General features: G+C 35.5%; 4 protein-coding genes across 5 annotated transcripts in view; 1 reads left to right on the top strand and 3 right to left on the bottom strand.

Annotated features, from left to right (window-relative positions):
* The first annotated feature begins 1,531 nt into the window (after window positions 1-1,531).
* Window positions 1,532-5,025, top strand: LOC105210930 (uncharacterized). Its single transcript, XM_011182137.3, has 8 exons — window positions 1,532-1,944; window positions 2,030-2,217; window positions 2,282-2,593; window positions 2,662-3,375; window positions 3,437-3,612; window positions 3,689-3,857; window positions 3,918-4,271; window positions 4,354-5,025. Exons 1-8 carry the CDS (start codon window positions 1,815-1,817, stop codon window positions 4,543-4,545), a joined length of 2,235 nt encoding a protein of 744 aa, XP_011180439.1. The 5' UTR covers window positions 1,532-1,814; the 3' UTR covers window positions 4,546-5,025.
* Window positions 4,926-8,085, bottom strand: LOC105210929 (D-aspartate oxidase-like). Its single transcript, XM_011182136.3, has 5 exons — window positions 7,818-8,085; window positions 6,546-6,755; window positions 5,654-5,950; window positions 5,259-5,452; window positions 4,926-5,186 (listed from the first exon to the last, which is right to left on the bottom strand). Exons 1-5 carry the CDS (start codon window positions 8,012-8,014, stop codon window positions 5,053-5,055), a joined length of 1,032 nt encoding a protein of 343 aa, XP_011180438.2. The 5' UTR covers window positions 8,015-8,085; the 3' UTR covers window positions 4,926-5,052.
* A 1,942-nt stretch (window positions 8,086-10,027) lies between these two features.
* Window positions 10,028-14,178, bottom strand: LOC105210928 (D-aspartate oxidase). Its single transcript, XM_029039445.2, has 5 exons — window positions 13,895-14,178; window positions 11,549-11,761; window positions 10,636-10,932; window positions 10,343-10,536; window positions 10,028-10,267 (listed from the first exon to the last, which is right to left on the bottom strand). The coding sequence occupies exons 1-5, from the start codon at window positions 14,089-14,091 to the stop codon at window positions 10,134-10,136; spliced, it is 1,035 nt and encodes a 344-aa protein (XP_028895278.2). The 5' UTR covers window positions 14,092-14,178; the 3' UTR covers window positions 10,028-10,133.
* An 8,637-nt stretch (window positions 14,179-22,815) lies between these two features.
* Window positions 22,816-27,992, bottom strand: part of LOC105210927 (protein jim lovell) — a 29,177-nt gene continuing 24,000 nt past the window's right edge. For both annotated transcript variants that reach the window (XM_054234364.1, XM_011182134.3), the window contains one exon: window positions 22,816-23,654. In XM_054234364.1, the coding sequence (XP_054090339.1) occupies window positions 22,816-23,654 (839 nt within the window). The remainder of the gene's footprint in view (window positions 23,655-27,992) is intronic.

Here is a 27,992-nt window from a genome sequence, read left to right as displayed (position 1 = left end):
TGTTTTTTTTTTTACAAGAGAGAGAGCTGAGAACTGGCGAATCGAAGACGACTTGTGAATAGTCAAGTAATTGTAGATTGATCAATCTTTGTTTGTTCGTAAAGTCGGCTAAAGGCAGTCCTGGTATTACGTATAACCTGGGTCCGGAAGAATTGTTCCTCTGCGTATGCTCTCACCAGTTATGTACAAAACATGCTTTGGATGGAGGCTTCTTAAGCCCTGTCAGTCCTTAAGGCACATTGATGGTGGATGACAATAACCGCCTATATACGGCTGTACAATGAATTCGCGCACTGTGCTACAAAACTACTTGAGTGGTCAACTAAGGTCGTCGTATTACCAGCATGACAGTCTGCTATCCGGCAAGGCTAAGTCGAGTTCGAAATATTTATTTATAAAAAAGTTAAGTAGAGTATCCGAAGTCTTGCAAGTCTTTGGACCGTCAAATCCCTATCCAACTCGTGGAGACATGTTAGCTAGGTTGAAATTCAATTCCATTTGTCATGCCTGCCCGGACTCGAACGCCACTTACTTTCACCAATGTAGAAGTTACAGATGTCATCAAAATAGCCAAATCATCTAAATCCATCCCCCCAATGTGTCGCTGATTATTTTTTAAAATATCTGATTCGTGGAAAGCCGGAAGATTGAACCCATTACTGAAACCTGGAATACCAGCAGTCCACCCGTGGAAGTTTAACACCCGATTACAATTCTCTTTCTAGTAATGAAACATTTGAGGCCTTCGTAATTTCGATGTTTACATATCATCTACATCCCACAGCATCTATCACCACAGCACTCATAGCCTCATAAACGCCCAAATAACGGATGGCATGAATCAAAAACTTCCCTCTCAGAGGACGATTCTTGTAGCGTTGGTCGTCGATTCTCCAAGGATAAAGTGATGGACCATTATTTATATCAGCGGTTGTCAATTCTCCATAATGTTTCGAGGTAAAATCCCAAAACTACGAAGAATTAAAAATGAGTTCCGCAGAATGATGTGTTCTCAGCATTTCTGTTTGTATTCTACATTTCGAAACTCCCACAACCACCAACCTAACTAGACTAAACCTCGATGTATCAAACACATAGCACTAACCACTTCGTTGAATGGTCGTCGAAACAGCAAATTCTGCGACCTGTGCATCTCGCTGTTCAATATCCGCTTTAAACATGTAAGACCCTACATTTCACTGATAACATTCAGAATTAAAGACTTATTATAGAAATGTATCAACTCTGAATTTATAACTTTAAGGCACAATTATTGATATTTTGTAGGTTATATATATATCTTTAAAGTATATTAAAAAATATTTAAAATATGTTAGAACGATTAATAAAGTAATATAATACGTGTCTTAAACAATTTTGTTAAACATCGAAAAATCGTTATAAATAAATATTTTGAAATTTAAATACTTTTTAAAAGTAAATTTTTTTAAATACTATAACAAATAATGCAACCATGGATATAAATTGAACAGCTGATCTACTTTGTGCTGTTTATCGATAAATTCGATAAACAAAACATTTGCATTCGAGTGGTGCAGTGATATGACAATTCATACAATTTTCAAAACAATACAAAAGAAAAATAAACATTTTCGATAATTAAAGCAGAATATACAAAACGAAACTTTACATTTGCGTGTTTATCAGTTATGTATTAAAATAAATCATGTTGGTTGGAGTCATATCTGGAAGAAATGAGCAGTAGCAGGACGACTTTCCGAAAGTGCGCATTTGAGCTAGTGTTTCATGAAAATTATTTGACCTAGAAATATAACGTAATAAGCAGTAACACAATGAGTTCTTTATTCAACAGTTTTAGCAAATTTTGTAGTAAACGTGAGAATGCTATCAAAGAAGCGCTTATAAATACGCTCATAGAAAATTCACGTGAAATACAATATGAAGTGAAGCAGCGGGGGTGTGGTGAGTGTATATACATACATATTCACATATTGCTATATGCATATATAATATACATATATTCTTTATTCTTACTTAACAACTGCAGAAAGTTTGGAGCTTTGCGAAGCTACCAGCACGCTATGCACCACTTTGGAAGCAGTTTTTCTGCATGGTCTTAAGGATTCATTACTTTGGAACACTATTAGTGTAATCGCTGGCGATGAAGAACGCCGACCAGAGCCCAGCTTTTGGGCACCTTTACTGATATTTATGCACAAGCAAGTTATCGAACAGGTAATAATGTGTAGAACATTATAGATATTTTTTTATATCTTATATAATATACAAATTATTCCAGGTTCAAACGCTTTCGCAAATCACCACGGAAATCGGGCAATGTCGCGCTTGGATACGCCTCTCACTGAATGAATCTCTATTTTCTGCTTATCTAAATAACATGCGTAAAGGCAATTCGTTGCTAAGTCCATATTATAAAAAATTTGCATTGCTCAAAGATAGTGATGGTCTGGAAATGGCTGCAAAGACTATGGAGGGTATCGAGGCATTTGTGCAGTTTAATTTGCCAGTGAATTCGAGTTTGCTCAACTACTGGCCTGACTATGCTTTGCAATTGTCAGGGCTATGGACGCCACCGTTGAAATCATGTCCGGTAAAATGAATCACCGCCTTAATAATAAGAAATATATTTATTTTATTTATTTTATATTTATATTGCAGATAAGTAGTGGTGTTGATATTGCCGACACACTTGGCGTGGAAGATGCTGAGGTAGCTGAAGCTGTTGTAATGCTGCCAACGCCACGTCCGATAAGCACGAGCGAAGCTTTCTCACAAAAGATTGAGAATTTACCCAATTTACAGTCGCCAAGCGCTGCAGAAATAGCCGCACAACGCGAAAATGTCGACATACTGTTAAAAGCAGTCGATGAAATGCAAATGATAAGCGAAGAGAGTACAGAAGAAGCTACAAACCAAAGCCAAGTGGACGATAAAAATGCGCAAGCAGATAACGAGTTTGCATTTAAAGGCAACAAATCAAAGAAGAAACGCAAAAAATCAAGAGAAATGGCTGAAGCGCGTATACGTGACTATATAACCGGTGAAGCTGGCTATAAGACAGAGCCATCATCGCCTGTAACGCCTGGGAACTCACTAATGAATTTAATGCACACCTCGTGGTCTGGAGACGAATCATCCGTGTCCGAATTGAACACACCCACTTTGGAACGGCCCTTATATAGACGTGCCTCAAGTAATGCCAGCACGCTAAGCTACAACACTTTGCTGGGCAAACATGAACGTGAGAAGCTGCAGATACAAATAAAGAATAATGCCTTGACCGTAGAGCGCACATGTGTGAACCATGCAGATGCTGATGATGCAGCAGAGCATGAGGGTGACAATAATGGTAGCGATTCAAATGATAGTCGTGTAAGTGGAGCGTAATGTCCTGTTGGCATTGACACTTATTAATTGTTGTTTTGAATTTCAGTTGACCTTGGATTTTGAAGTGGTGCCCAACTCTAATTTAGATCGCATGAATGTCAGCGAAATACAAGAAATGCTGGAGCAGATGCACAAGTTGGCGCGCCAACCCGGCTTGGATGCACAGGGATTCCTCTGCAAATCATGCCAACATCCCTTGGGTATTGGTTACACGAACTTTCAGTGCGTTTCTGCAACTAAGACTGGCTTAAATTACTTCAAATTTTTTTTTTTAATTTATTGCCTTTTGTTTTTGCAGAGTTTGTGGATTCAGTGGCAATTACTTTTGTGATAACTGCATGGACATTGAACAGTTGATGATACCAGCTAAAATTATATACAATTGGGACTTTCGAAAGTATGCGGTATCGAAGCGCGCTGCCGTTTTCCTAACCGAGTTTCGCAATCAACCGGTTATTGATTTGGAAGTGAGACACTTACATACACTCTAATAGGTTTTCTTTATAAAATATTTATAATTTTTACAGCTCTTGAATCCCGCAATTTATAACGCCTCCGACGCCATGGCCGATCTGCAATCGTTGCGCATACGTTTGAATTTTCTACGCGCCTACCTATACACCTGTGAGCCGAAAAGTATACAACTACTGCAATTGCAATTCTATGGGCGCGAATATCTCTACGAGCACATACATTTATATTCTATAAGTGATTTGCATTTAATATTGCGTGGCACACTCTATCAACAATTGCAGAAGGCATACAAAATAGGCGAAGCGCATGTATTGAAGTGTCCACTGTGCAGCGTCAAAGGTTTCATTTGTGAAATATGCAAGAGTTCACGCGTGTTGTATCCATTTCACATTGAAACCACATATAGGGTGAGGCGTTGTGATATTTAAAACTATTTATATTTCTTAGAAAAAAAATATTATAAACTACTTTTCTAATTTTCCTGCTTAGTGCGAGATATGTGGCGCCGTCTTTCATGCACAATGCCTCAACGACCAGCAGCCATGCCCGAAATGCGAACGCAGGCGTAAAAGAGAGGAGTTGGATTTGGAAGAGGTAAATTTTGCAGAAAATGCACAGAATTTGTCTACATCAACCACTCAAATTGCTGAAGACGTGGAAGAAGTGCCCGCAGCGCACTAAATTTACCAATAAATATTATTCTGTGTACTATGTTTTGTAATATTTGCAGTGATAAGTAGTTAAGTATCTGTATCTATTAATTGCTATTAGTGTATGGAGATCTCTCTCCAACTGTCTAGTGAAGTAACTCTTCACTGAGCTCATATCAAAGTATTTATATTTAAACTACATAAATGCAATAACACTAATTAGCTTAATTATATATTATTTTAAGCTATATAATATTCTTAACTCAAGAATTTAACAAACGCTCGGAAATTTTCCCAATATCTTTAAGCGTATAGATGTATACATGTATGTATAAAATTAAAAAAACAATAATAATTGTTCTTATATAGTGTAAAATATATCGATTAAATGTTTTGGCTACAAACGCACGCTTTATGTTGCCACACAAGCAATTACTTTATATTAATATTGAATAACTTGAAAATTAATTAAACAATAAAAAGGCTATAAATGTCGATATTTACACACATATTTCAAATTACTTTCAACAAAAATATTTTATAATTTCGATTTTACAAAATTACGCGCTTCCAATTCATGTTTCAGCAGTTCCAGCACTTCTTTGGCACAACCCCAAGCCAAGGTAACACCGGCGCCGCCGTGTCCGTAGTTGTGTATAATGATTTTTTTGCCTTTTTTAAAAGGTTAAAATAAAATTAAATCATAATCAATAACAAAATTCGTAGTCTATAATAATAATATACCTCCTTTCTCCGCCTCCAAACGCAGCGCGTCACGTCCTGGTCGTAGTCCCACCCAATCGGATAGATGTTGCGCATTCTCCAGACTAGGCAACATATCTCGACAGCCATTTACAATAAATGCCTTGTCATTCGGACATACTTTTGTGTTGTAGTCGTTTTTCTGATGAGTGCCTCCCAGAACGACCGATTCGTAACTGTAATTTAAGTTTGAGGTTAGGTTTATTATTTTTAAGGTCAATACTTTAAATTTAGTTTTATTATGTTCATCTCATTTATTTAAAATATGTATGATCTAGGTTAACTTTTAATTTTAATATTTTTATTTTTTTTGAATGTACTTTTGAGGTTAGTTTTAATATTTTAAATTTCAATATATCGACTTATGTCCTACTCACTTTGGTATAATATAATTGCCATCATCGCTCTCATCCATAAACGCATAGTACAGCCAATTCGCCTTAACGCGTGAAACTTGTCCACGGATCGGAAACATGCCGTTATCTTTAACACATTCACGTGAACCCAGCCCAGTGCAGTTAATAATGACCTCGTATTCGGAATTCGTTATGAACTCCTCCAAATTGGTGATTTTTTGTTGAACTATTTTGCCGCCATTCGCTTGGAAACGCTTCATCAAGTAAGGTAACAGCTTGGCCGGCTCAGAGGTGTAGGTAATGTAGTGTATGCCTTCACTGGAAAAGATTAAGGAATCAGTGGACACTTATTATTTAGCATATATTATAGATACATATATGGAATTATTATTCCCCCGTACTTGTCGAACTAACATCGAAAAATAAGGAACTATTCCTTATTTCTAATATACTAGGCCTGCATGTTCCCTTTTCCGAACTTTTCTTTTAGTATACCTTCTTTAGTGTTTTCTTCTAAATATCCCCTGGAGCGCGGAACCTTCTACATACATATCGTTATCTGTGAAGGTGTACTCGAGGATTGCGCAGAAATACAATCAATATTTTCATCAATTTTCTTCCAGAGCATTATTCCTTAGAGTTAATACACTCAGTGTAACACACAAAGATCTTCAATTTCCTAGCGATCTCTCTTTTCATGAGCTCTTATATCGACGATTTTCGTATCATCGAAAATACCGTACACTGGTCGGTATAACACAAAAAATACCAACGCTTACTTAGTTTAGTGCAGATTTATCCATAAAAGCCTTTGAAGTCAACCGGATGTATGAGGGAAGGTACCTTATTTATACTTCCCCAATTAATTTTATAGTTTTCGCCGTTTCCTCATTATATTGATTATTTAACTTACGTATATTTCTTTGCTCTTCCTACATTCAGCTGGTCCAATTGCTTTTGTGTCAGTCGGCGACAACCGTAAACTATATCCTTCCAGAAAACATCAGTATCCATGTTCGTTGTTGTCAAACCTAGGCAGGGTAAAAGGCAGACACCTGCCTCACCAGCGTCCTCAGACAACCAGATTTGGGCGAGAAAGTCGTGCATGTGTTTTGACCAGCGACTGAAAATAAAAAAAAAAACATAAATATATAAAAAAAAAATTATAATACTAGCGGACCCGACAGACGTTGTCCTACATGATGTTTCAAGCTATTAGGATAGTAAACAAAGTATGAAACAACACAATTGAAGATTTGGCACACCGACAGTAGCGACTTCAAACAGTTTTATATACCTATAGGCGGTTTCTACAAAGGAATAATGGCGTCATCTATCTTTACCCAATATAAAACATCAAAAAAATTATAAATGTGCTATATAAACTGGACCGAATGGTGACCACAAACATTCTGGAATTCACCTGAAGACGCACACAAAATTTCAAATAGGTCCAACCATTTAGGACAAGGAAGATTGAATGCTTTGTAAATCTGTGTACACTAAATAACAAAAATGCAAAAGCAGGATTAAGATATTGAGGAACACACTGCGACCTATGGTCTATTGTGGATTCAGATTGTAATCCGTAAGAAAATAATAGTTTCTAATTAAGAAAAAACGTTTAAACTAGCCGAAGAAAAACGAATTAACTGCAAGGATTCCGAGTATCTTCTTTAAGGAATTATTATATTCAAAAGAGAAATCCTATAAAGGTGAACCAGAAAGTCTGTCAGTAACACAGATTGAAAAAATACGTTCTTTTCGTTCTTTTAGGGTTTACATCGTCCAGGAAAAACAACTAACTTTCAATAATTTTGTTTATTATTTCTTATTAATAGTAAATAAAGCAATTATATCAAGAAATTGAAATGATCCATCGATAGCATTATACATAAGTAAATATATGCAGCTATAATGAATAACAAAATCGAATTACTTCTGTTTGTAGTATCTTAATTTTCTCCTTATCAAATCGTTCAGATTGAACAAGCCCTCATAATACAACAAGTCGAATAGCAACAAGATAAATTCGTGCGCGATCTCTGAGTTTTTTTTTTTTTAGTAACTACAAAGTGTTGTTTCAACAGTATACACACGCTATTTGTATGTGAGTTTATAAATTATATTATATACAGACATCCATATGTTTTTTTAGTGTTTCTAGCATTATTTCTCAACTCACTGTACTCGCGCTGTGGGTGTGCCGCTCAACAAAAAAGGACCCCAGAGGCCAGCTGAGCCATCGCCGGTGGTATTCGGTGAGAAAGCTTCGGAGAGCACAGTTACATCCGCTGGTGAACCAGTTGATTTCAAATACTCCAAGATCTGCACGGCCGAGGAGATGCCGTTTACGCCGCCACCAATAACTGCAATACGCATTTCGTACAATTGCTTAGCGTGTCTCACTGCTCTACGGTTTAAGAAGTACTAAATTAGCAAGCTTTTGTTATTTAGTGACAAACACTAGAATTATTTACGGTTTATAATTAAAGATTATAATTTATAGGTGTGTATTATCAGTAGCGTAGTCTAGGTGACTGGTTAATCAAAGAGAGCGCAAATGAAATGAGTACCAAATTTTAGTTTTCAAAGGAGAGAATGTGCTGAGTGCTGCGTGAGATATTGTTCTCAATATAGCATATGATCAGAATAAAAGAGTAACTAATACGCCCCCGTTCCCACTTTCGACGTGGTATAAGCGGTAAACGTGAGGGAACTACATAACTTCAAAGCGATCATGAGCATTTATGTTCGATCCCCACAATGTATGAAACTTAAATTTCACTTTTTATTATATTTTATTAGTGGACATATTATTACAAAGTGGGCATAGGGACTTACGGAAGCCAATGTGATGGCGGAGTTTTAAAAGATAGTGGTCCCGGAAACAGAATTTTAAAATTTCAAGAAATGTACGCTCTCGCAATTTATTTACCTGATTTTTTTAAGATTTGATTATATAGAAAATATACCCTTTCTATAAAACATCCTATAACTTACCTAAATTTTCTTCAAAGATTTATCCATATGCACTGTGGTCCTCAAGCTCGGTATCTTAGGCCTTGAAAAGTTATTTTCCAATTTCAACAATTTTTAGATAAGCAAAGTCACGCCTCCAATAAATAACAATGAAAATATATCGAAATCATTTATTGTGAAATTATTTCAGAGAACACCCTGAGTTAATTACACCAAAAATTTCCAGCATCGTTGAAAAAAGGACCTGTTAAAGCTTTGGTCGAGGGAAGGTGAATTACACGAATTCAGGTAAGAAATAATTGCCCTTACTTAAGAAAGCGAAGGCCCAGTCACAAAGTCCAGCGCGTTTAGCAAAGGTCTTCAGAAGGATTCACTAAAACATTTTAAATAAACAACACCCCAACCGAACAAATTTATTCCAGAGAACTGGTTCTGTAACTACATCATTATCATCTGGCTCAAGTGAGAGTGATAGTGGAGCTCCTAATTCCCGCCAACGGAATCCACATGCTCAGCCACGAACATACTTTGCGCCCAAACTTAGCTCTGATTCGAGTAGCGATGGTGGTTTCCAATTTTGGCATAATAATAAAACCCAGACCTAACAGTATTAACGATAGACAACGCAATGTGCAGATAATGCCCAAAATTTGTTGATGGGACTTACCACAATTTGGTAGCGGTAGCAATAGTAGCACCCAAAGTGGCCTTTTCTCTGATGACAACAACGGTGACGATATAAACCCAGTGAATAGTAGCAATAGTAGAAACGATCACAACAAATGCCTAAAATTCTCTGCAAATTATCGTACTTGTAGTGATTTCAAAAGATACCCGCCCGGAATATCGATTCCAACTCCGGCTACTCACTTCGCCAGCAGCAAATACTTTAATGCGTCAGCGGCTCCGAGCTTACCACAACCGCGATAGATTTGACTGTTTGGCAGGGCGTAAGCTCTGGTTAAAGAAGAGAAACTTAAGGAGGAGCGAGAGTTAAAAGAGCAGTCAAATTCCTTCGATTGTTACAATTTGAAGATATTGCTTACCGTGGAAGCATAACTGTAATTTTGTAGAATTAGTTTAATATTTAGTTTAGTATATAACACATATTTAGCCTCATAAGCCCCCTTATCTACAAATTAAGTAAGTTTTCTGGAATATTTTAAAATTTGCTCAAGTGTAGAACCATCCTTGTACTTCAAGAATCTGCAGTACTTTACAGAACAGAAACAGTATCTTTGAGAATTTGACAAATCCAAGTGCGTAGCGTATCGACTCTCTTAACTCTAATACTATACTGGAATTCGTAAGAGTGCTGGGACACAAGAGACCACAGGTCGCGGTGCATAGTCTCAATTTATTATCCATCTATCTATCTACTGTACAAAATACCAATTGTCTCAACTCAAGCAATTATTTTATATTAAAATTGAATATCTTGCAAATTTATTAAACAGTAAAAAAGGATAACGTGTCAATATTTGCAAACACATTTCACATTACTTTTAATAAGGATCTTTTATAATTTCGATTTTAAAAAATTGCGCGCTTGCAATTCATGTTTCAGCAGTTCCAGCACTTCATCGGCACAACCCCAAGCCAAGGTAACACCACTGCCGCCGTGTCCGTAGTTATGTATAACGATTTTTTTGCCTTTTAAAAAAGGTTGAAAGAAAATTTAATTATAATCCCAATCATGTTCGTAACCTATAATATTAATATACATACCTCCTTTCTCCGCTTCCAAACGCAATGAGTCACGGCCTGGTCGTAGGCCCACCCAATCGTATAGATGTTGCGCATTCTCCAGACCAGGCACAATTTTTTGACAACCATTTATAATGAATGCTTTGTCATTCGGACATACTTTTGTGTTGTAGTCGTTTTCTTGATGAGTGCCTCCCAAAATGACCGATTCACAACTGTAATTTAGATTTGAGGTTAGGTTCGTTATTTCTAATGTCAATATTTCAAATTACTTTTTTTTTTAATTTCAATACTTCGACTTATGTCCTACTCACTTTGGTATAATGTAATTGCCATCATCACTCTCATCTATCAGCCCATGGTACAGCCAATTTGCCTTAACGCGTGAAACTTGTCCACGGATCGAAAACATGCCGTTATCTTTAACACATTCACGTGAACCCAAACCAGTGCAGTTAATAATAACATCGTATTCGGAACTCGTTATGAAATCCTCCAAATTGGCGATTTTTTGTTGTACAATTTTGCCACCGTTCGCTTGGAAACGCTTCATCAAATAAGGTAAAAGCTTGGTCGGCTCAGAGGTGTAGGTAATGAACTCTATGCCATCACTAGAAAAAAGTTAAGGAAACACATCACAAATATGGAACTTTATACTTAAAAAGGATGCAACTATTAAGTTTGAACACAGTCAGGCAGTTGATACTCTTTCCAAACATAACATATAAGAATGGTCTTTGTACTGTGTCAGGATACCTGCTGTGGTGTTTCGAAATATCCCTGTAGATGAGGAACCGTCTCATAGAAACATTACGGAGGAGTTCCTAGATTTCATTGACGTACCTTATGAAGGTGTAGTTGAGGGTTTTTGTAGACATAAACGTAATGCATTCATCAATATTCTCCTAGTGAATGATATCTTTTAAGACAACGCGTTTAGCGTTGAACATCGTGATTGTCAGAACGATCATCGTACAACTCCGTTCTTGATATTGTAGTGGCTTAAACTCCTACATATCCAGATTGAATGAGACTTACCAGCAACTAACGTTTTTTTGCAAGATCTCTCATATCGACTATTTTCGGATCTACGAAAAACATGCCGTTACCTTTAATTTTATCCACTTAATGGTCGGTAAATCTAGCCTCAGCGATACCGCTTTATTTCTTACTTTGGTTTTTTAACTATATATCAAGTTTCAACACTGGATTGATTATTCTACTTACGTATATTTCCTTTCTTTTCCTTTATTTAGCCCATCCAGTTCTTTTTGTGTAAGCCTCCGACAACTGTAAGCAATATCCTTCCACAAAACATCATGCATTGTTGTCGTTGTTGTTGTCAACCATAGGAAAGGTAATAGGCAGACACCTGCCTCACCAGCGTCTTCAGACAACCAGATTTGCTTGAGAAAATCATACATTTGTTTTGACCAGCGGCTGAAAATTATAGATGGAAATAAATAAAGTGTATATAGTGTACGAATATATCGAAAATTTCGCAATTATACATTTATCTAACATGGACGCCCTCGTTGGGGATCGATTTTAACTCTAGAACACTAACTAATGTACGTCAATTTTACGTTCTAGGGTTAAGGAAAGCAAAGGTGATCCGAACAATTGTTAAGATTTCAACAAGAAAGTCAGTGAGTACCAAAGGTAGAACTTTTGATTGAACCGAGAACAAGGAGAAGACGATGAGCCGATTTGATGTGCAAAATAAACTATTATGGACGACAACATCAAAGAAATCCACAAAATAATTTTGAAAACCCCTAATTTGAAGCTGACCTTCTATACATAGTAAATGGGCATGCTGGACATATCAGTAGGGTATTCGAAATTTCTTCTCGAATTGGGCGCTCCTCGAGCTTACAATATTTTTATTGATGTTACGCTGCTGAGGTGACAATCCGTGGTCGGATAAAAAAGTGGTACCATTTCGTAAAACCGGCTGCCGTGTGAATGAGCGATAAACGAAGTTTTAATCATCCTCTCACATAACCTTTTCACAACATCTACGTCGAAGATGAGAGTTTTGCGATTTAAGAGAGACAGAAACTGTAGTGGAAAATAGTTTTAGAAACAGCTTCCTTTTCTTTCACGATGTTTGTAACACCCAGAAGGAAGCGTCGGAGGCTCTACAAAGTATATATATAAATGATCAGTATGTTGAACTGAGTCGATTTAGCCATGTCCGTCTGTCTGTATATGTACGAACTAGTCTTTCAGTTTTTAAGACATCGTTTTGAAATTTTGCAGGTTATTTTCTCTTCAAGAAGCTGCTCATTTGTCGGAACTGCCGATATCGGACCACTATATCATATAGCTGCCATACAAACTGAACGATCGGAATCAAGGGCTTGTATGGAAAACTTTTTTACATTTTACTACATATGTTCACAAAATTTGTTGTGAGTTATTGTTCATAGAAATAATTTAATCTCCGAAAAAATTGTTCAGATCGGTTCACTATAGCATATAGCTGTCATACAAACTGAACGATCGGAATCAATGGCTTGTATGGAAAATTTTCGCATTTGACGTGGTATCTTCACGAAATTTGACATGGATTACTGCTTAAGGTATTTTACTTATTTTTTCTTACATCTTTAGATTTGCTTAAACACATAGTTACTAAAAGAAATGCACCTGTGAAGGGTATATTAGCTTCGGTACAGCCGAAGTTAACGTTTTTTCTTGTTTTTGTCTGTGTATTTATTACGATTATGACTATAACTGAACGAGCCCTCGTAATTTCGAATTTCGAAACGAAAACAAGCTAATTTGTGCGCGATCAGCACGATTTCTACAAAGTGTCTTATCTACAATATACACACGCCATAGGTACAGTTGATCTCCTTTTTACACGGTTTTTTTTGCACGATTTTTTTTACACGGTGTTTTTGAACACTTCCCAGTTACCATTTTTACACGGTTTTACTTTCTTTACACGGATTTTTTATTTTAATTGTATACTTTTTTGCAATAAAATCAAAATTCCATTCGTCAATACGTCACAAATCCATTGCTGTTAATAGAATTTAATAAATTCTAAATTAGGTTTAAACTAAAAAATACAAATCTTAGATTCGAAAGCCAACAATTTCAATACGTAAACAAATAAATGAAGCTGTATGAAGAATTAGAAAAAAGAAGACACAGCGATTAATGACGGAACTTTTAAATGTATTATTTTTTTACCATTCCTTGAATAGTTGTTGTTTGTTCCTTCTAATAGTAATATGTACATACATATAATACCAGAAAAGTCTATAACAACAACAACAGTGTAAATTCTCACTGTACGAATAGATAGAATTTCATGTAAAATTATATCTTTTTTACACGTTTTCTATTTTTTGCACGATTTTTTTCTTAAATTGGTCCCAATAGTGAGTTTTATATAAAAATTTGATTTTTTTTGCACGTTTTTTTTTACACGAGTAATTTAATGTCCCAGTTAACCGTGCAAAAAGGAGATCAACTGTATGTAAGTGAGTTCATGAATTATATTATAAACAGACATATGTTTTATTTTGGTGTTTCTATAAATATTCCTTAACTCACTGTACTCGCGCCTTGGGCGTGCCGCTCAGTAAATAAGGAGCCCAGAGACCAGCTGAGCCATCTCCGGTGGTATTTGGCGTCAAAGCCTCAGAGAGCACAGTTACATCCGCTGGTGAGCCGGTTGATTTCAAATACTCCAAAATCTGCACGGCCGAGGAGATGCCACTTACGCCGCCACCAATAACTGCAATACGCATTTCGAACAACTGCTTTGGCGTGTCTCACTGCTCTACGGTTTAAGAAGAACTAAATTAGCAAGCTTATGTTATGAGGCGACAGACGCTATAATCTAAATGATTTTGTATAGAATTATGTATAGAATTATTGAGATAATTATTGTTTGATTGTTTTATTCCATCAAACTGTTTCCCCGGCTTATCAGCTGTTTATTGAATGAAAAGTTATTAGTTCGATTGCCACTTTTTATAATGCAAGATAACAGTGCTTAATAAGTGTGCATAATCAGTGACGTAGTGGCCGATTCTTCGGTGGAGGGATTTTCCGTTTCTTAATGGAAAAAATTGAAATGATATGTATTCATAAATTGCCTTGAGTGTAGTATTTATCTTATATACTTAGTACATTTAGCATTAACTCAAACCTTACTATTGTAAAATTTACACCACAGATGGCGCTTTCCATATATAATTTGTATTAATAAAAAATTTAGTACATTTGTAGCGCTGAACAGGGTGCATCAATCTGCTAGCAGGGTGTCAGACAATTTGCTCAATTGTTTATTTTATTTCAAAGCAGTGTGCACACTCTGTAATTACATACTTTTGTCAATAATATTATTATTGCCATGCTGCCAATTTGATATTAAATTATTATCTAAACTTTCAAAAATGCTTAAATTAATTAAAATAAAATAAATTTGAATTTAACTCGAAAAACCATTAATTCATTTTGCCTCAATATTAGCTAATTGTAAGTATAATATTATTCTTCAATTTGTTTGAAATTTATATTTTTTCGCCTCGTGGTTCATGGTCGTCAACATTTAATAACTTGCAGTTCTCCTCGCTACGTCTATTCGGATTTTGGGTCGGATATCGGAACTAACTTGGTATCCCCGCAAAACTAATACGGCTGTGTAAGTTGACGTTGAGCTTCACCAAAAGTTCCGTCATGATTGGGAAGGACCTCTCCGAGCCGTTCGATAGCAAACGAGGTTTCAGACAAGGTGACTCACTATCGTATGACTTCTTTAACTTGATGCTGGAAAAAATAATTCGAGCTGCGGAGCTAAATAGAGAAGGTACAATCTTCTATAAGAGTATACAGCTCCTGGCGTACGCGGATGATATTGATACCATCGGAAGCAACAACCGCGTCGAAGCTAATGGGCCTGACGAAATATCTTCTGTCATCAAACAAACCGTCAGCGTATTCGCGTCTTGCCTCCCACGTCACTGTTGACATTCATAACTTCGAAGTTGTAGATAATTTCGTATACCTAGGCATCAGCGTTAATAACACCAACAATGTCAGCCTCGAAATCTAGCGCAGAATCACTCTTGCCAACAGGTGGTACTTTGGACTGAGTAGGCAATTGAAAAGTCCTCTCTCGACGAACAAAAACTCTACAAGTCGCTTATCATTCCCGTCCTGCTTTATGGTGCAGAAGCTTGGACGATGTCAACATCAGATGAGACTACATAGGAGTTTTCGAGAGGAAAATTTTGCGCAAGATTTATGGTCCTCAGAACATTGGCAACGGCGAATAGCGCAGACGATGGAACGATGAGCTGTACGAGTTATACGACGACATTGACATAGTTCAGCGAATAAAAAGACAGCGGCTACGCTGGCTAGGTCATGTTGTCCGAATGGACGAAAACCCTCCAGCTCTGAAGGTGTTCCCGCCGGAGGAAGTTGAGGAAGGGCCTCCACTCCATGGGAGGACCAGGTGGAGAGCGATCTGGTTACACTTGGGATCTCCAACCGGCGCCGAACTGCGAAGGAAAGAGAGTAGTGACGCGCTATCATCGATTCGGCTATAACCGGCTAAACGGTTTCAACGCCAATCATATACATACATACATATCGGAACTATGGACTTTGTTGTACCATTAGCTTACCTTACCTTAGGACTCAACTAAAATTAATTTTTACAATACAACAATACAAAGGTAGAGGATAAAAAGACTTCGGAAGGTCGCAACCGAACCCCAGAACTGTCTCTTTCTTAGACGGTAGTTCAATCCTCAGTGTCGATTTCAATTAATCACTTCTAAGCTTACTATGTCTCAGTGTTGTCAAATATTTTACATGCAAAAGCGACAATAAAGATCTACACTTTCCGTTCCCATAACAGTCGGTTCTACGTAACCGGAACGGACACGGATTTATATCTGGCCAAGGATTGTCAAATCGGCAGCATTCTTCAAAATTATTTGGGGAATGTTTTATGCCGCTACAACAACAACAACAACAACAACAACATCTACACTTAATTTCAGTCTCTTTCTTCTATACCAGTTGTTTGTTCGTTTCGCTACTCTACAATTTTTGTCGAATCAAATATTGCTTGCATTGCTCAACGGATGTGTAAATTATATCATTAAGATTGCTCGCCTACAAATAAAATCGTTATTCGTCCGCTACTCGGTTTCCAGCAATAAAATCACTTAATATCACCGCTGTTTATTACGATTTAAAGTTTTGTTTATTTATTTCAATTTATTTAAATCACTTACACAATAATTTTCCGTTTCAACTTACTATCAAATAAATACATTTTAATTAATTATATTTTATCATTATTTATATGTTTTTATGCACTTATATATAGACGATTTTTTCAGTATATAATTTATTAAATATTACTATACAACATTTAATTTTTTCGTACAACTGAAATGTTTGTTGTTATTCATCTAATTAACAGTAATTACAATTAAAAATATAGCATACATACAGACATGCAGATATACATTTGGTTGTTATTTTTTTTTCAATCTTCTTTAAGGTTTTTTATTGAAAAAAATTTTGAAATTAAAAAAAAACAGGTTGGAATTTTTGAAAATAATTTTGTGTAAGAAATTATGCACTTTAAATCCATTTATTTGTTTATACTTATTTTAATTTATTTTTTTATATATTTCTTGTTTCATTTTACAGTTAATTTACATACATATCGGTATAAAATTCTATAGTAATCACTGTATTTCTATAAGTTTTTTTTGTTCTTGTTTACATATTGTGTTGTTGTTGTTTTACCCTGTTTGCATTACTAAATATTATTATTATTAATTATATAATTTCCTCAATTGTTTGTTTGTTTCTTGTATTTGTTGTTTTTAAATTCCCATACATTCATACACACATTTCAATGTAGTTTATAGTTTTGATAATTCTAATATTTCTATATACTATCTTCTAATTATTTATAATTTTTGTGTGTTTTCACTTTCTACTTTTTCTACTCTAATGAACCTGTTTCAAATTTGAAGTCATAAATTCTGTTGTCCTTTGTATGCATGTTTATTTGTTTTCTGTTGTTTTTTTTTTTACATTTTTTTGTTGTAATTCTAAAAACGTTGAAGTTTTTCTTTTTGTACATTTGGGATTTTATTTTGAGCGTATACAAAAATGTTACTTAGTCCATATTTATTTACTTCAATAGATCGTTTAGGGTTATGGAAATTTTGAAAGAAATATTGAGAGATCAGAGTAATATTGGAAACTAAAAAAGAATGGAAACAACTAAGTAAATATATATTTTTGATCTGTGAATTGATATTTTTTTGCTATTTTTTTCTTATTTTTTTTTTAATGAACTAAGTCAACTAATTTAATGCATTATAAACTAATCATTGTAGTCAAAATCGTAAAAAGTGAAATAGTCACCGAAAAATGGTATTTTTTTCTTCTACATATTCACTGCAAACGAGCAATAAGATATACAGATGTAGTAAAAATAAAAATCAAAGAATGTGTTATATATATCTTTATATCAGTAGATTTTGAGTGATTTGAGCGATAAATTCCAATTTTTATATTTCGTTTATGATGATCGTTAAATTTTAATTTTTGATCGTCATCCTGAAGCTCAAATGTTTTTACCAATATATTTTACTATGTTACCGATTTTGAAAAATCAAAAATATGCACAAATATTATAGAATTTAAGTAAGTACAGAATAATTCCTGGCTGTAACGTTCAGTATGTAGACAAGAAAACATATTACTTAAGAATAATGCTAAAGAAAATATAAATCTCCGCTTGTTCTTTTGTGTAAAATTACATTTCATCATATCATATGAATAAACAAGTTATCTTCGAAAATATATTTCGTGAAATAGATAGTGAGAAACTAAATTCAAATACACTTTCTAGGGCTTTACTTTGATTCCGACATCAGAGCCAGGCCGTATCATTTCTAAGATAATGGTATTAGAATTAAAACCATATGTTTTGTAGTTAGACTAAATCTTTAAAAGACACGAAAAACGGTTTTCAATGCTGCTGAGGTACACAAATAGTGTTTTCTACAGAGAATATTTGATTATATTTCATAATTTAGTTTATTTAGGCATAGTGTTATTAGGCATTCAGGGGTCGGGTACTTTTCTGAGGATGAAAAATATGGTATTTTTACATTTTTAATAAATACAATCACATATTTTATTTAAACAATTCAGCATACAAGATACAAAATTAAATTAAATAGTATTTTGTGAAATTTTGATTTAAAAAATCCGAAAACTCAGCCTCATTTCTCTTGACGTCTGAAAAAAAGGTTCTTGCGGTGGACAGCATAACTCATGATTGGTTCGTCTAAAATCTATAAACCGAAAATAGTACATGGATAAATCTTATTATTGAACGAAGGAAAAATATTAAAATATAAATTTTTATAGACTTTGAACAAAAAATTGTATTTATCAAATTCTCATCATATATTGCCACCAAACAATTAATTGTAATAAAACCAAAAAAAATCCTTAATTCAATAACTAAATAATTATATTTCAAAGAAGTGTGTAAAATTCGAAAAAATCGCTTCAAAACCTTTCGAGAAATCCAAAAAAATCCACCGACTTAAAAAATTGAGTTTAAAAATTTTGAATTTAAACTGACGATGTTTAATGGGCTGAACTTACAAAGCTTCCATCTCTTAGAATTTTAGTCGGATCAATTTGAAAAAAAAATTTGTAATTTTGAAATCTTCAAACCCACCAAACCACTTAAGATGTTTAGAAGAGAATATATAGCCTTTGAATGACGAATATTTTACAGATTCTGAAACTTTGACAAGCAAAGAAATAGAGCCATTTTGAAATATATAAAAATTCAGTTGGTTTGAAATTTGGGATTGGAATTGGAGAATTTTTGTCCATTTCACACTTGTCATGCAGAAGTTGAGATCGCTTGTGTTTGATAAAAATGATTTGAATTGTTATGTGTGGTAAGTAGTTATTACTCTTATTGGAATTTTCAAACATATATAAGTTGTCTTAAGGGTTAAATATTATCAAATGCTGTTTTTAAAAATTAAATTAAATTTTAGTGTTATTGAATTAGTTATGTCAAAAATATTGTATTATTTTATATGAAAAGACTTTTGTGAAGTTTTCGTGTCCTTCGAAATTCAAAAGTAGACCTCATTGCCTCGGAAACTAGTTTTAAAAATGCAAAATGATTTTTCGCGGTATACAATGGACTATTGTAAAAAGTAATAACTCATTTGCTTTGTCATTTTAGAAGTGTATTTTACTAAAAAATATATATTTTTTTTTAATTTTCTCATTCATTACTTTGTTTTTGCCCATATTTTTTGCCATCCGCAAACAACTGCTCAATTTTATAAACAAAACTTATTAGAATTTGTGTGCATTTTGAATATTTATTATGAGCTAATACACTCCAATTTTTATTATGTTTCATGAGCTTATACAATAATATATCTTAATGTTTTTGTTTTTTGTTTAAAAATTTTGGTACAATCATAATAAAGGGTGATTTTTTAAGAGCTTGATAACTTTTTTTAAAAAAAACGCATAAAATTTGCAAAATCTCATCGGTTCTTTATTTGAAACGTTAGATTGGTTCATGACATTTACTTTTTGAAGATAATTTCATTTAAATGTTGACCGCGGCTGCGTCTTAGGTGGTCCATTCGGAAAGTCCAATTTTGGGCAACTTTTTCGAGCATTTCGGCCGGAATAGCCCGAATTTCTTCGGAAATGTTGTCTTCCAAAGCTGGAATAGTTGCTGGCTTATTTCTGTAGACTTTAGACTTGACGTAGCCCCACAAAAAATAGTCTAAAGGCGTTAAATCGCATGATCTTGGTGGCCAACTTACGGGTCCATTTCTTGAGATGAATTGTTCTCCGAAGTTTTCCCTCAAAATGGCCATAGAATCGCGAGCTGTGTGGCATGTAGCGCCATCTTGTTGAAACCACATGTCAACCAAGTTCAGTTCTTCCATTTTTGGCAACAAAAAGTTTGTTAGCATCGAACGATAGCGATCGCCATTCACCGTAACGTTGCGTCCAACAGCATCTTTGAAAAAATACGGTCCAATGATTCCACCAGCGTACAAACCACACCAAACAGTGCATTTTTCGGGATGCATGGGCAGTTCTTGAACGGCTTCTGGTTGCTCTTCACCCCAAATGCGGCAATTTTGCTTATTTACGTAGCCATTCAACCAGAAATGAGCCTCATCGCTGAACAAAATTTGTCGATAAAAAAGCGGATTTCACATTTCGAACCGAACACTGATTTTGGTAATAAAATTCAATGATTTGCAAGCGTTGCTCGTTAGTAAGTCTATTCATGATGAAATGTCAAAGCATACTGAGCATCTTTCTCTTTGACACCATGTCTGAAATCCCACGTGATCTGTCAAATACTAATGCATGAAAATCCTAACCTCAAAAAAATCACCCGTTACTATAGCTTTTACAATAATCTCCAACGGCAACTTAATTACATTTGTTTAATGGTTTTCCTCTGCAGAAAAACTGTTGATGATCAGCTGCAATTTTTTCAATATTGGTATGTTTAATATCAATATTTTTTGCTTACTCTTATATTAATACTACTGCTGGTATATGTATATTATATAATATTTACAAATATTGCCATAAAAAATGTTTAAAAATATTTTGATTATTTACCATGAAGTGAGTAAAAGTGTGGAATTATAATATAAATTATTGTTAATAATAATTATTGCAGTAATATTTAATATTAAATAGAAAATAAGCTAATAATAGTAGGAAATATTATATTAAAATAATATAACTAATAAGTTAACATAATAGTTTTGCTTTAAAAGCTTGTAAAAATTAATAGTATTTATTTTTAAGCATAAAATATATATTTATATATTAAAGAAAGTATACTTTTGGGAATAACCTTTACTACGCCTCAGTAAAAATAGGAACTAAAAGCACCAAAAACTAAAATTGTTTATGTGTAAACGCTGACAGTGCCGCAAAACAGCACACAAAGCATTATTTTGTGTAAAAATTGTTTAAAATTGGTGGAATTAATAAAAAAAAAAAATAATTTGATTTTGATTAAAACAGTGTAAAGAGTTCATTATGGAATTCAAAATTTGAAAAATTTACGAAAACTAACTTTACAGTTATTTACTTAAGAGCTCATTTCTCTGTTAAACAATTTAATTTTAATTTTTTTAAGAATAGTAAAAAAAATAATTAAAAAAAAAAAAAAATTCATTTATAATAAAAAAATTTCCAAATTATTTATAAACTTTTTGTTTTTATAAATCAAATTAAAAAATAATAATTTATGAAAAAAAAAATTTCCAATTTTTTTATAAATTAAAAAAAAAAATGTTTTTTTTTAATTAATTTTTCTAAATTTTTATAATTTTTGTTTTTAAATCAAATTAAAAAAATTAATTTATGAAAAAAATGTCAAAATTTTTTATAATTTTTTTTCTTTAAAAAATAATTTTTACACTTTTATGCCTCGCATACTTTTTGCAAGCACTGTTTGTCTTGAATTTTAGTTTAAAGAAAATATGTTTTAACACATTTCAAATTAAATGGAAGTTTCTGTTGTACATATAATATAATTAATATGTATAAAAACAATGTTGTTTTCATTGTTGTTGTTTAAAGCAAAAATTTATATTTTTTTAATTTTTATTTATGTGTGTACTACATACAAATATAATAAAAAATAATTATTTTTTTATAAATATAACATATAATTAAACGAAATGTCAAAATATTGCATGCGCCTTACATATTCACATCGATTCACAGTTATTATATTTTAATTAATACGAGTCTGCTTAACTTTCCTTTCGGCTATCCACAAATTTTCACTAATTTATTTACTTAATGTACATACAGATAATTTTATTATTTACTACTTTACTGCCACGGCGACAGCCTTCCTCCCACTTCGCTTAATATTGTACAATAATTGAACTTAATTTATATTACAACAACATTTCGTTAGAATTAAACTAAGTGCGTATGACCGCCGGCGGCAGTGGCAACGTTAGCGCCGATTGCGCTGCTGATGTTGGCGGCGGTCCCATTTGGAGCGGCATAAACGCATTGCCGGCCGCGCTGCCACTGTCCGTCGCATTGTTGGCGCTGCGCCCATTGGCATCGTAGCGTCGATACTGTCGTTGTCGCAGACGTTTCAGCTTGCGTCGCGCCATGTAAAGATTCTGATTGAATTCACGAAACTGATGCGCCGCACGCACGACGTTGCCGATGGCGCTGTCGTTGCCGTCAACAGCGCTGTCGCAGTTAGCGTTGCGCTCCGTTGACATCGCTTCGTTGTGCTGGTGTTGCTGCTGCTGCTGATAATGGTGATGGCCACCTAAACCAATACCGCCATTCATAGCCTCTTCCACATCGTATGTGTCGTTCGGCGGGAAAAACATCGGGTTGGCGGCCCAATCCCGCCAGAAATTTCAATCCTGCATACCACCATTTTGCTGGCCGCCACCGCCGACGGCAGTGCTCATGGGCGGTGGTGGCGGTGGCGGCGCACCCGCATTTCCGTGCATATCACCGCCGCTGCGTCGTTCGTTTTCGTTGCGATTGAGCGCGAGCGGTTGTACGCCGGCGGCTAATGCTGCTGCGCTGGCAGCGAAGTCGTCATCACCAAGTGAAGAGGATTGCTTCGAACGATCCGATTTGCAGTCCTCATCCATGCCGAGATGATGCAGCGCCGTCATGCCAGCGCCATGTGGCTGATGACGATCCGTGGGTGGGAGTAGATTGAGCATGCTTAGCGGCAGACCAGGAAAGCCGCCGGGGAAGTCGGGATAGAAAGCGCCGGGAAATGGTCCAAATAGCGAGTTGGGTCCGCCAATTAAATCGGGTTCGGAACTGGCGCTACGTGGCCCACTTGGTCCATTACCGCCGGGCACCATACCCGGCAACGGTATGCCCAAGTCGAGTTCGTTATTATTTTTCGTTGAATTCTCCGAGTTGCGATGTGCTGATTTGTCTTTGCCATCTTTATTTTTACCGCCACCAGTGCCGCCGCCAAGCCCCAGTTGTAGCAATTCAAGTGGTGGACCGCTGATACAGTCCTTGCGCAGCTGTTCCAGTTTCAGGCTCTTGCCATATTTGCCGCGCACATACATCAGCAGTGAGTTGTAGGGTATGCCGAAGATGCGGGACGCCTGTGAGGTGGTCATTTTCTTATTCCAGACATGCTGCAATGCCTCGGTGAGCTCGGAGTTCGTCCACGAACGTGGCGGACCGCCGCGTGGCGCCGAGTGTTGTCCCTTTGGGCGTGGTACTGCAATGAGAAAGAGATAAAGTTAGAAATATATTTAAATTTTTGGAATAGTAGAGAGAAATGTACTATATTCATGGCAATTTCCCAGCTCAATCGAATACAAGCTACGGATTTCTTTATATTTTCTTCAAAAGTTTTTCAACCAACACGTGCTCCACCTGCCCACCAGTGTGCCGCACACAAAGAGGTTATCACCTGCCACAATCGGATAATGTTTTAATTTTGTCCTCTCCTCGACAACAAAAACACTAGAGACACATCTCAAGCGATTTCGAAATGCAAAGTTATGCCCATACATATTTATAGCCGCTTTCCACTGATGTGTGTCACTCCAAGCGCCAATGGCATTGTGTTGTCATTGTCTTTCACATACTCCCAGCACTCATACACGCCCTGCTGCGCTTAAACCCGCACTGAGGTGTGCGCATTGTTTCCACAACTCAGCGCCTCTAGACTCATCTTGGTGCTTTGGTGCGAGTATCAAGCTGCGCGCGGGTTGGCTTCCTACATATGCAAATTATAACATTTGCATGGTGCCTGTATATTAGCGAATGCAGCTCAAAGGCTCCAGCATATCAGAGGCAACAATCTCCATCGCAGGTTGAGGGAGTGTGTGCGAGTGTTGTGTGCCGATATAAAGAGATCTCGAGATACTTATATGCCATTGTGATTTGGTGAAACTTTAGAGAGATAAAAAGTACATATTGATTTTAAGCGCCGTACGCTGACGTGGGTGTGAAGCATGGTGAGGCGATGAGGATGAATATTTATTTATATATGTATAAGTACTCATATATGTTGAAGCCAACACTGAGATTGTTACAATTCTTCAATATTTAGTCATCTGATTGTTTCGTTAGAATTTTAGAAATTGAACTTCAAACAACGGAGGGCTCTTGGAATCGAAAATGTGTCGAGTGTAGTGGGGCAATCATACTACCAAGTACCTATCCTAAATAAACATTCATAATTTGCTTAAAGAGAGGTTCCTCCTGGGATAAAATTGAGATATAAAACAGGCAATCTCTGTCCATTTTTAGAGATCTATTGGAGAACAGCGAGGTGGAAAGGTAATTATTCTACTATGGCTGAAATATGGATAGAATTTTCTTAAATTATAAAAGTAATTATTCTACTATGGCTGAAATATTGATAGAATTTTCTTAAATTATAAAAGTATGACGAACTTCCCATAAACAAAATGAGAATGACAAGAGAAAGAGAGTGGGAATGTTATGATAAATTGATGTCAAATCGATGTCAAATATTTGACAATGTTTACAGTTCGGCAGAAGCAATGTCATAAAGCTTGTCATTAAGGTGGAATAAAATATATATTGCCTATAAGACGCAGCATTTTTGTGTAATTTTGGGGATTAACATTAGCTAAGCGCCATCTGAACATGACATTTGATGCATTTGCTGCACTTCTGGAAAACTTTGACAGCGACAAGCACGCGTTGGAAATGCGATTATGACATTTCAAATGAGCAAAGGCGCCAAGCTAATGGACGTAGTCATCAGCGATAAGATCAATTGTCATAACAGAAGACACATAATGTTTAATAAAATTAAGCTGGCGTTTTGATAATGAAAAGCTCTTAGGAAAACGTTAAAAAATAAAATAAAAAAAAAATATTTATTAGAAGGTATAAGCGTATCAAAAAATAGATTTGTTGTTGCACTTCTGTCACATATTTGTCAATTTTTACTATTTTCCAATCAACAGTTAGTGTGTGTGACACAGTGTCACTGTCTCATTTGCGCATGCGCCATCAACGCAGCATATTTAATTTCTTCATTTCGATTCCCTTATGTACATAATGTCATAATGTGTAAATTATCAAAGCATAAGTAATTGTTGTGTTGTGTAAGCAAAAAAAATTGCAAGTCAAGGTATGAAAAATAAAAATTAATATTTTTTTATACATTTTTTTTTAATTTTTTTTTAATTTTTGTATTTTTTTATATTTCTTATTAATTTTTTTCGCTTTTATTTACAATTTTTTTGCCACATATTTGCAACAATTGCGCTGACTTTTATCGCATGTGCAGGATCTATGGTTTCATTTTCGTAAGCAACGCCGTACTCCAACAATACCCGTGTATATATAGCGCACAAATATGCTAAATATTACAAAAAAAATATATTAAAAATAAATAAAAGGCGAAAAATTTGCCACAATGAAAAAAAAAAATCAAGAAAAAATTTGCAAGAGAAAATCTAAAAGCTAAAAGCCTTGCCGACGCCGCCATAAGCCACGATATTTGCAGAGTGATAAGAATCTCTGACGATTTCGACGAGTCGAGTAACCGCCAACCAACCATCATCAGCCGCATCAACAGTTGAGTCATGACTCGCTACATACATACATACAAACAAATACAAACATACATACAAACACATACTAACTTTCATTGCTAGATAAAGAGACTTATGACTTATGTGGCTGCGGTAGTTACTCATAACAACAGCTGTTGCAGAATATAGTTAGATATATATTTCTATATATATGTAAGTACATATATGACTGCCTCAAAGGCGTTCCACAGCGCTTAGTTCTGTGTCTCAATTGTATTTTGCTTATTGATTAGCCATAGGAAAGTACATACAAATATATTAACACACATATCTATTTGTATTGTTGCAAGTATGTCTGGCCGATTTGTTCACAGTTTAAACGTGATTCGCGATTTGTAATGTAAGTCACAGCGCATAATTTCACAAATCGCAAAATTCTGCAATCGATTTCGGCAAAAAACAATTCGATTCGGTCGAATGACCAGCTACAAAGTAGAAATATAGTATATCGTCCATATCTATAGACATGTAGGCGTGTATGTTCGCAAAATCTTTAAACTCTAAAAAAACAACAACAATAAATATGTATGTGTATGAATTGTGCTGCCAGACTCGCACACGTCGTGTTTTACTCTATTCAAAAAATAGATCAACATAAGTTTGTATATCGATATCAACTATCGATTCTACTTTCTTTTGTTAACTGTTGCCCTTACTCTCGCAGTATTACTACTGATATAAATAAATAAATATTTGCATTAGTATGTACTAGACTTATTATTTGTTATCTTAAATCAGTGGCCTATTCCTGCTCAATGCTCTCTTCCTTTGTTAAGCCTAATATGTAAGTCTGTGTGCATGTAGCCAACAACAGTTTTGTTTTGTTTGGAGTTTGGAATTGTGAAATTTGGAGGTCCACAATGGTGTTGACCTTAATATCAATATTGGCTCAATTATACTAGTGAATTATACAAAATGTATGTGCGTATGTATATTTGATCCATATTGTCGGCTTAACTGTGATGTTAGGGGTTTACAATTTAGACAGAATATTTTTGGAATCCAAAATATGTCTTTAGACAGAGAAGGAACAATTAAATGAGAGAGGTGGAGTATGTATGTATGTGATTGGCGTTGCAACCGTTTAGCCGGTTATAGCCGAATCGACGATAGTGCGCCACCTCTCTCTCTCCTTCGCAGTTCGGCGCCAGTTGGAGATCCCAAGTGTAACCAGGTCGCTCTCCAACTGGTCCCTCCAACGGAGTGGAGGCCTTCCCCTTCCTCGGCTTCCTCCGGCGGGTACTGCATCGAACACTTTCAGGGCTGGAGTGTTTTCGTCCATTCGGACAACATGACCTAGCCAGCGTAGCCGCTGTCTTTTTATTCGCTGAAATATGTCAATGTCGTCGTATAACTCGTACAGCTCATCGTTCTTGCGCAAATCTTGCGCAAAATTTTCCTCTCGAAAACTCCTAGTGTCGTCTCATCTGATGTTGACATCACCAAGCTTCTGCACTGGAATGATAAGTGACTTGTAGAGCTTGATTTTGGTTCGTCGAGAGAGGACTTTACTGTTCAATTGCCTACTCAATCCAAAGTAGCACCTGTTGGCAAGAGTTATTCTGCGCTGGATTTCGAGGCTGACATTGTTCGTGTTGTTGATGCTGGTTCCCAGGTAGACGAAATTATCTACGACCTCGAAGTTATGACTGTCAACAGTGACGTGGGAGCCAAGACGCGAATGCGCCGACTGTTTGCTTGATGACAGGAGATATTTCGTCTTATCCTCATTCACCTTCAGACCCATTCGCTTCGCCTCCTTATCATGCGGGAAAAAGCAGAACAAACGGCGCGGTTGTTGCTTCCGATGATATCAATATCATCGGCGTACGCCAGGAGCTGTACACTCTTGTAGAAGATTGTACCTTCTCGGTTTAGCTCTGCAGCTCTTATAATTTTTTCCAGCATCAGGTTAAAGAAGTCGCACGATAGTGAGTCACCTTGTCTGAAACCTCGTTTGGTATCGAACGGTTCGG

This window comes from Zeugodacus cucurbitae, chromosome 6 (genome assembly GCF_028554725.1).
Source record: "Zeugodacus cucurbitae isolate PBARC_wt_2022May chromosome 6, idZeuCucr1.2, whole genome shotgun sequence".
In the NCBI taxonomy this organism is placed as follows: Eukaryota; Metazoa; Arthropoda; class Insecta; order Diptera; family Tephritidae; genus Zeugodacus; species Zeugodacus cucurbitae.
The sequence above is the reverse complement of the archived record's forward strand: the minus strand, read 5'-3'. Positions and strand labels throughout refer to the sequence as shown.

Coding starts and splice junctions, on each gene's coding strand:
- LOC105210929 (XM_011182136.3), bottom strand. CDS start 8,014: ATGCGTATTGCAGTTATTGGTGGCGGCGTAAACGGCATCTCCTCGGCC. Junction 5,951..6,545: donor GGAAGAGCAAAGAAATATAC/GTAAGTTAAATA, acceptor AATCTTTTCCAG/TGAAGGCATACACTACATTA. Junction 5,453..5,653: donor GGCAATTATATTATACCAAA/GTGAGTAGGACA, acceptor CTTAAATTACAG/TTACGAATCGGTCGTTCTGG.
- LOC105210928 (XM_029039445.2), bottom strand. CDS start 14,091: ATGCGTATTGCAGTTATTGGTGGCGGCGTAAGTGGCATCTCCTCGGCC. Junction 10,537..10,635: donor GGCAATTACATTATACCAAA/GTGAGTAGGACA, acceptor TCTAAATTACAG/TTGTGAATCGGTCATTTTGG. Junction 10,268..10,342: donor TTTGGAAGCGGAGAAAGGAG/GTATGTATATTA, acceptor CTTTTTTAAAAG/GCAAAAAAATCGTTATACAT.
- LOC105210930 (XM_011182137.3), top strand. CDS start 1,815: ATGAGTTCTTTATTCAACAGTTTTAGCAAATTTTGTAGTAAACGTGAG. Junction 3,858..3,917: donor AACCGGTTATTGATTTGGAA/GTGAGACACTTA, acceptor TAATTTTTACAG/CTCTTGAATCCCGCAATTTA. Junction 4,272..4,353: donor ACATTGAAACCACATATAGG/GTGAGGCGTTGT, acceptor TTTCCTGCTTAG/TGCGAGATATGTGGCGCCGT.